General features: G+C 38.1%; 1 protein-coding gene across 1 annotated transcript in view; it reads left to right on the forward strand.

Annotated features, from left to right (window-relative positions):
* LOC108753308 (transcription factor Sox-14-like) overlaps positions 1-5,373 on the forward strand; it is an 11,201-nt gene extending 5,828 nt beyond the window's left edge. Inside the window, exon 2 of the mRNA XM_018494793.1 lies at positions 3,321-5,373. Coding sequence (XP_018350295.1) covers positions 3,321-4,131 — 811 coding nt within the window. The 3' untranslated portion in view covers positions 4,132-5,373. The remainder of the gene's footprint in view (positions 1-3,320) is intronic.
* Positions 5,374-9,755: the final 4,382 nt, after the last annotated feature.

Genomic DNA, 9,755 nt, shown 5'->3' on the forward strand with positions numbered 1-9,755 from the left:
TTATAATTATTAATTAGGACTTTTTTCGTCGCTGCGATAAAATAGCTGGGACGAGGGTGTTTGCTTGGGGAAACCTAAAGAACCTGAAATTGTCTGAGGATTTCTTTTTCTATCTTCTGAGATTTTGTCGATACTCAGAGAAATTGACATTTTATAATTTGTAATTTTTAATTTCTGTCTCTTTCTGAAAATGTTTCTTTGATTTTTTTTCACGACAATGCAAAATGTTAACGATCAGTTATATTCACGCAAATTAGGATGAGAGTAATACTCAATAGAAGAAAGTAAGTTTGTTTGCATTACACTCCAATTTATTTTAAAGCGTTTTATTGTGTTTAAAAACTCTCTAATCTCTTATCTAGAATTTTGAGTGAAAATGTCTGGAGAATCCAGGAATTATTAGGTAATTTTTTTACAAGATTTGAGTAAATACCCTAGTTCAACGTGAAAAAGAGACTACGAGTCGTCCTCAAGAAAGAGAAGTCGAATCTTCCAATATGAATATATTTCGCATTATATAAATTACATTAATTCGAGATCACGTTTATTTGAAAAAGAAAACCGTGCGAATGGGAAAAAAATGTGCGGACAGTTTGCGTAGCTATCGCGACTTAAAATAATAACAGCAGCAATGATAAAACGACTTTGCTCTCGCTAAATACGTTGTTATGACGGCGTGAAGTAAATGCACCACTGTTATCATCCCCGTGCCTCCGACTGCATTGTCCTGGTGGTTTCCGGCGAAATTCTTCGCGACGCGACCGCCGTTACGAAAAAGCCCACGTATCTCCAAACCTCCCCTCTCGCCTCTCTTCTTTTCTTTTTTTTATCTCCATGAGGTGAGGCATAAATAAGCACTGCGTTTGTGCGCCTCGTGGGTACATAATGGAGTATTATGTGTCGGAGATACCGCCGCTGTTCCTCTTTTCCTCTCACCGTCGCACTAAAGGAGAATGTGTGTACAAGATACTTACTGCAAATACCTATGGTGCCCCGTATCGTTCTAGAACGATGATAATACGTCCCATTGTACGTGGGAAGGTGAGAACACAGTTTATAAAAATTGTAGAGAGGTGTTAGCGTTCGCGATAATCGATAATCTCGCTATAACGTAAACACGATAAAAAAAAAAAGATATACGAATATACAAGGCGTCTCAAGATTGACGAACAGTTCCATTTCTTGACGTATTCATAATTTTATTGTTCTACTTTGAGAAAAAAAGTTTTAATTTTTATGATGGTCAGTGTTAAGAATTTTGAAAAGTTAACAATTTGAGAAAAAAATATTTGTACCTGGGAGATTTTTGTTTAAAAAAACCTTATTTGTAGAAAATAAAATTAATTAACAATTTATTAATAATAAATTCTAATAAAAACGCGAAAGGCTTTGCGAAAATAATGTTCGTGATCTTCAAAATTAAATTTCTTAACTGTGTGAATATTTTTGTACGTCCAGATAATATAATTTTTTATTTTTATTTATTTGATTAAAATAATATATTTTATTATATTACATCTTTTTAGGTAAAATAATTTTGAGAAATATACAATCTATTTTATTCTTCGTTAATAAATTGCTAATTGATGTTTATTTTCCAAAGTTAATTATTTAAAAGATATCTTTCCTATACGAATACTTTTGCACTTATTGTATATATGTGCAATTGTTGGCAAAAATTATTGAATTATTATTAGAAATTATAAAAACCTTCAAAAATTTAAAAAAACTTAAGCTTATTAAATCATTTGTAATAGGACTTTTGCTTAACGACTCTTGCCATCATGAGATGCTCATGGAATTACGTTGTAGACCCATTGCAGGCTAACTATCGCGTTCTCAGTCGCGAAACTATTCAATTAAGCCGTTCTCTTTCCTTGTAACGTACGTGGAACCCTTCTCAACTGTTCCTTTCCCTTTACTTTACCGACGTATAACGACATCGGATTCAGCTATATATTTACGATAACGACAAGCTTCAACGTCGAATCTGCGTCGAATGAGAAAATTGGGTAAAAGTTAAAAAACAATTATTAATAAGTGTGAAAGATATAACTCTTTCTTCTTTATTAAAAAAATAATCTTGCAAATACAATTTTTTATTTTTTTATAACTTAATTTATTTTTATTGTTAACTATTACTGATTTTTTAATTTTTTACATATATACTGATATTTTAGAAATATATATAATTTCTACAGAAAAAATTTGTTATTAAATTATTTCTCTTATTATTATACAATGTTAACGCAAAGAATCTCTTTTACTAACGAAAATGATAGCGATTTTGAAATGAGATTGAAATGATATTTCAACTTTTATTAAATCTTTTCTTCATAAAAACATAAAATTTGAAAGAGATTGTTTTAATTTTGATTATTGCTTTCAAATGTGAAAAAATATGATGTCGAGGAAAACGTATTTAACATTTCATATTAATGTTTTTTGTATAGATATCTAATATTTACTGCGCTATTCTACTATTATACCTATATTGTAAATTAATCTTTCGATTCGACAAAATATTCAGCATCTCTGACGCATTTGTTATTATATATTAAATAGTAATTGGCTCGTTCATATTATAAAAAAATTTTTTGGAGAATTAAAACGAAGTCTATAAGCAATGATATTCGTATGAAAAATACCCTAATAAATTTTTAAACTTTTAATGTTTTTCATAATTGTACTTTTTACACTTCAATCATTCTTTAATTTAACTATTTTCGATGTTTATGACTTCCTTAAATTTGAATTACATTTTAGTCTTAATTTTGTATTCAATTGCAATTATCATTTTTATAATTTTTAAAATTAATCCATTAAAAATGTCAGTAGCAAAATAAGTTGTGATTTAAATAATTTTTTAATCTGGAAATAAATTTTGGAGAAAATAAATTTTTTGCGTAGCGTTGACATTATATTATGAACAAATTAATAAGATCGTCAGACAATAAAACAATTTAACTAAATTTGAGATCTCTATATTTGAAAAAACGGAGCAGATGTTTACTCGAGTTCTTGCATACTTCGGAAAATACAATACGCGTTTAATTTTTGCATACTAATTTCTTTAATATATTATATATAAAAATTTTGCATCTTCTTAATTCAACATATTTGAATACAGAGTAGTACGTATCTAAAATGTTTTAACACTTTGTATTTACTATTATAATAATTAATGGTTGGTCATCACTAGTATCATTAATACAATACTCACCACGCACAATTACATAGTCATATCAAACACCAATATACAAAACAAATTGCAGTCAAATCTAACAGTACAATGTTACAAATTACTAACCACCTTTCAGAGCTCTTCACATGAAAGAGCATCCCGACTACAAGTATCGGCCGCGCCGGAAACCGAAGTCTCTGGTGAAGAAAGAGAACAAGTTCGGCTTCTCGATATCGCCGCTGATATCACCTGGCGACAGCCTGGCCAATCTACCACGCGGTCTTCTGCCACCGTTGACGCCTCCGACGCATCATCCATTGACACACGAGGACCTGAAGATCCCGCGTTTCTTTCCACCGTTTGCCTACCCGCTCTATCCCTTACAGCACGACTTCAACGGCGGTAAAACTTCACTGGCCGCTGATTTAGCCTTACAGGCAGCTCTCTACGCTGGCAGTCCCTTTTACCCAAGCCATCAAGCGATGTCCTGGCCGACGACCCTATCAGCAACCGCATGTTTACAACCTAACTGCAGCTGCCCGAGTCCCCCGAAGGAGCCTAAGAGGCCGTTTCCGCCGTCCAAGATGGATGACCCGCCTTTCCCGAGTCCGGCAAGGGCCGACGATGACGCTGTTGTCGCGGAACGAGAAGAACCTCGGTATCGAAAACTCGAGTTGGACTTCTCCGCCAATCTAGAGAGTCATCATCATCATCATCAGCATCATCATCACCATCAGGAGGACCGTTCTCAAGATCGCTTCTCTTCATCCTCATCCTCGTCACCGCCTACGGAACAGTTGGAGAGATCGTCGACGACGACAACGACGACCACAACAACATCGTCCTCGTCATCAAGCGGCAGAGTCGATAGCGCCTTCTCCGTTCAGAGTCTGACGTCGACTTCCAATGGCTCGAATTCAAGCTCGCAGCGTGGACACGTCATATGAAGGCCGCTTCCGGTTCTCCCGGATTTGAACTTCCGGGGGAGCCTGATGCCGGCCGCGTGGCCGACCGCCGATTGGTGGCGGGTTGCTCCGATGCTCTCCCCGATCCCCCAAACGACGGTCGTGAATCTGAGTACCGGTGTCGTCAAGGAAGACGCCGTCCATTTTCAAGACGAGCAACAGAGAAACTCGACATCCGTGTCCAGGCCGCCGAGGAATGGCGTGCATATCGCCAACATGCAGTGATCCAATCAATAATTGTTGCGCAATCTGTGAATGAATATTTTAATATCTTGGAATCAAAAGTGAATCAGTGCAATATCGCGCAGCTCTTGGATAAATGAACGTTGAACGCCGAGGGCTTTCCCCTTTTTAACGACTCGTTTTGTAGTTTGATCACTTTCGGAGTAATATAATCTAAAATAATGAGCGGGAAAACGACGTGTGGGTGAAGCATCCGCCAGAAAAATATCGGAATCGAAGAGTAGGCCGTATTGAAGGAATAGCTTCTCGACCGCAATCGGAGCTGACGAACAGAAGTAGAAATCGATAACTCGACTATACGGCCTCAAAATCCCACAAAGGACGGGCGCAAAGGGTCCTTTCGACCGGATCGTACACGCGAAGCTGGATGCTAGAGGAGTCCAATTCTGATGAGATAACCAACCCTCTCACATGCCACATATTATGGGGCGGGCGGGCGGGCGGGCGCGTTCGGGGGTGGACACGGTGGGGAAGGGAGGAAAAAAAAAGCTCTTCTGGTGGAGGCAAATCTCTTCTTTGGGACGCGGCCGTGCGAAATAAGCCTGAAACGTTCTGAATGCTAACGTAGAGACGCGTACGAACCCCAACGACGTGGTTTCGTTGTATCTCGCAGCGTCGCGTCGCGCTGCGCTGCACCGCGGCTTTCACGGCGAAAGCGGCGAAAGCATCGATACGGCGAAATGGAAGACGCGTGGCTGGCTTTGCGAACACTGCTCGCGACGCGAATCCTTTTCTAATATTATGGGGAAACCAGAAAGACATTCTCGAAAGTTATCAGAGGTATATTACGTTCCATCTCACTTGATTTCGTCAATGTTGTCTGGTAATCCGAATAACGAACAGTATTATGTTCTTAACTATTCTCTAACTTCTGCGCAGAGCATCGTTGCAATTTGTATCGTTGTAAATATTTCACGTGTTCATAATATTTTGCCATTTTAATTTATTGGAATTGAGAGGCTTTATCCTGATTGTTCAATGAGGAGATATAATTTGGAGAATAAATTAAACGAAAATTAGGACATATTTGGACTTATTAAAAATATATATGTACTGATGTACATAATTTCACATCTGAAAAAAATAGAAAATAAAATGAAAAAAATATTTAGATTTTTCATAAAATGTCCATGAGAGAATCTCTTGATTTTGGACCAATGTACCAAAAGGCTTGATCTAAAATTCAACAAAATTCAAATGTATACTATTTATTGTGGAAAGTCATATTTTTCATTCCAATTCTTCTCAAAATTTTTTCACCGAACTATCCGGATAAGCCTCTTAATTCATAAGACCAGACAGCGCGATATATTTTATACGATCTCGTTTTTGTTATATGTGTAACGATTATTGTTGACTTGTTAAGGCGAATTGTAACATTATCGCTCGTTCGTCGAGACTTCTCCTCCTTGTAGAAATTCCTACTAAGTATTTCTAACGACCGTAGCGAGCACTAATGCGAGTTCATTAGCGTGTACCCTAACGGGAGTAAGATGCAAGTAAAACATAAAACGTATCTAACGCATAGAAAAACATATCCTCTCTTTCTCTCATTTTCTCTCTCTCTCTCTCTCTATCTCTTTCTCTCTTTTTTTCAATAATCACGTGACGCATTTCGCGGACGCATAGCGACGCTTCGGTTAACTCGATTAATTCAGAACAAGAATAACGCGGATACGCCACGTTAATCCCCGCCTCGACGATTACGATACTACTATTGTTAATTACTTCTGTAATATAATATATGCAACGCGTTTGTAAATAAATCTCGAAAATTCCGAATTAAGGAATATTGTCCCCCATCCCTTGAACATCTTGCATTTTTCAAACATGATTATTTAGCGCAAACAAGAAGACTTTCCTTTTGTTAGCAGAATTTTTACCGGTGTACATTTAAGATGGATATTTGCGCAGTCTTTTTTTTTTGTACGCTCGCGTTCTTATCAAAGATAAAATTTTAGCGAGGACAGCCTAAAAGTCTACGTCTGAAGTTTCAGCTTATCGCGAGGCTAATATCGCGCGAGTGAATACGAGCGCACGCTTTGCACCACCCTCGTGGTTTTTTCCAAGGAAAGTCGCGAAATTAATCGGAGGGGGTGACGACGAGGAAAATCTCGAGGGCAATGTGAAGTTTCCTCCTCCGTGCCTCCGTCACCTCCCGCTTCTTACCGGGCCTACAGGGCGGCTCGTCGTGTTTTATTTCTGATAGCAACGCCTCCGTCTCGCTGCCGGGGACATTATCGCCACCGCGAAGGACCCTTTCTTCCCCCATAAAGGCAATCATGCTTTCTCCGCGGTGAGATAACAACGGGAATGGCGGCACGTTCCATCTCTGTTCCACGACAATCAGTAGAATTCTTCGCCACGTTTGTGATCGATTTCGCAAGGAATAAACGGCTTAAAAGTCGAAATATATATATAAATTCTTAAAACAATTTAAAATAAAAACCACTCAGAGGCGATTTAACTTTGAGATCTATAATAACATAAGCCAATAAATGAAGTGGTTTTTAATTTTTGCTCATTAAATACAAAAAATCTGTAGCACTATAACTTTTTTTCCAATCATCCTGTAGAATATAAAAGGGGTGTTGTATATATAATTGGGCTATTAGACAGAATTTTATTCCTTTCCCATCCAAAATTCCATGAAAATAATATCATTTCTCTAACTAAAACTCTCCAACAAAACGGATACATTATTCAACTCTCTTGATCTCTATTCACGCTGTCAATTCATACCACAAGCGAGGGAAAAAAATTATTTCACCATTTTAACTTGTGAACATTGCGTAATTTTATATGATTTCTTTTCAATAATTTTTTATGTAATTTTAATTTAATATTATTATAACACTTTCCAACTAGCGTTAATTAGTTTCTAGTTTGTAAGATCTTTATTTTTTGTCATCATGTGTGTACTGATGATGGTCAAATCTTGACCGAAACGTCGCACGCGACTTCGAACATCAGATATGAAAAAAATCAACGAAAAAACAAAATATAGATTTTATTAATGTTATCAAAGTCTTGTTGACTAGTATAGTTTGTAATTATAATCTTTTTTTACTGAAAATATTACGGAAGATTTTTCTGGAATGTCTAGGATCTATTCAATCCTATTCAAAATCCATTCTAGTCCTTTAGGATGGAATATCATGCATTCGTGGAATGCGAGTTTCTATGTGCTTTCGCGAATAACGCCCGGATTGTTCGAAGATGACAACGACGATGGTGGGGGCCTGGTAAGTTTTACGGGGTGGTGCACAAAGACGTGGAAAGAGGAACGTGCGGGGTAGAAGAGCAGCAACGACTATCCTCTGACCAGGGAAGTCTACGCGCCACTCCATTAGTATGCGCGGAAGTGCGCCGCGCTCGATTGTGGCGGGTATTGTCATCGAAGAATGTCCTCGTTGCGCGGAGCTTCACGGCTCCGGACGGTTCCCTCGGTAAGGAGACGAAAGCGGGAATTCGAGTGAAATGTAATCACTCGTCGAGAGTGAGCATCGAGAGAGAACATCCCGACCACACAGTTCATTCGACGCGGGTGCGGTGAGAAGGACGTCTCTGACAACGCTACGTGTCGATAGAAGTATCTTAGGAGTAACATTGTCTTCTTGATTTCAGAGAATTTCAACTTCCGCATCGTCATTGCACAGCCCGCAATTGAGTTTTACGTCAACGTTGCCGCGAGTTACCACGGCGGGGCACGCGAGAAACTTGTTTCATTTAGCTGGAATTAGCCCGGGGCACAATCCAGTAATCTTCGCCAAAACACGAGCCAGGGGGGTTGCACGCAAGTCGGGGTTAAATGATCTTTCAGCTTCAGTACCTAAAATTTTCACGGAGATAAGGCGACGGTAAAATCTGTTTCGCCATTTTACCGAAATTAGCCGGGAAACACAGGGATCCTCTTTGGGGATTCCCGCGTCCCGAAGGGGGTGGGACGGACGTTTTAATTGCGTCGCTCGTCCGCGCTCGGTGATATCAGCCGCGCTTTTATGCACGGCGTAGAGAGGAGGCGCGATCGTTTGATTGCGGAAAATGACGGGCGGCAGTGGGCGCGAGTGGAAGTTTTGAGTAGGCGTCGGTCCCGGCAGACAATGAGGCATTCAAGCGCGGCATTGTGCCGGCCGACAACTGCGTTACCCTAGACAAACCCGAAATCACCGGCGCTATCGCCGCTCCAGATCCGATTATGCGAATAATAAAAAGCGTGATGAGAGAGAGAGAGAGAGAGAAAGAGAGAAGGAGAAGGGGTGGAGAACGAGAGATAGGGGTGGGTGCACTAAAGGTTAATAATAGCGGAGCCGCGTGGCTGACGCCTCCCTTATCGTCTTACAACAAACATCTCATATCTTTATGTTCTTTAGATTGCACCGCAAGATACGTGAGAACCTTCTCCGACAAATTTTTGTAATTAATTTAAATTAAACAATTTCTCGAAATGTACTAAGAGGTCTAGTCTAGCGATATTAAAAACGAAAATGAAAATTTCTCGAATTTTTCAAAGTTATTATGAAACCCGTCGAACATTGTATTTCAGATAACAGGGAGAATGGAAGAGCTAATTTCACGAAATTGCTTATGGCAGCCTGCAGTTTTCTATTTTTTTGAATTATTATGCATTTTTTAATATTTTATTATGAATATCTCAGCGATTAAACATCTTGAACTGTGAAGACTACGAGACTATGATAATGACAATAATAACTATCGAGTGTATATTAGGTAAGGTGGTACAATTTTGAATATAATTCTGAATGAAATAAGATTTGAATTCAATTTTCGTGGTTCAAGTTCGGTAACCTTCTCGTTGTGCGGAGAGTTCAAATTTTATTTAATTCAGAATTGATCCATGTTCGAAATGGTACTATCTTACTCTACAATTTAGGATGACGAGATTGTTGAAATTGACGTAAAATTTAAATGCGCCGCAAATGATGAAGCGACAGCAATTGCTAAGACCATAATATGAAAACTGCATAAATAAATATAGCAGAACGAAAATGTCTACATTCGTGAAATGTGAGGTAAAATGTGAAGAAAAGTAGCAGATAGAAAGTGATGAAAAACGAATGTCAAAGAGTAATTGTAGAATCTACACTGAGAAAAAGATATTGATATTCAATTAAAGTCTACGGGCTGTCACTAACATAAGTGATTAATTCATGTATATTTTTATTGACTTAAAGGCATAAATTATTATTAATAATCAAGCCTTTACGTCAATAAAAATATACATGAATTAATTACTCAACAGCATTTTGGTCTCAGTGGCAATGTATAAAGGCGGCATGGAATTTTGTAAAATAATGTAAAGGAATGGAAAGATTTTTGAGAAATGTATGAGTAAAGAACAG

The sequence above is a fragment of the Trachymyrmex septentrionalis genome, unplaced genomic scaffold (assembly GCF_001594115.1).
Source record: "Trachymyrmex septentrionalis isolate Tsep2-gDNA-1 unplaced genomic scaffold, Tsep1.0 scaffold114, whole genome shotgun sequence".
Lineage (NCBI taxonomy): Eukaryota > Metazoa > Arthropoda > Insecta > Hymenoptera > Formicidae > Trachymyrmex > Trachymyrmex septentrionalis.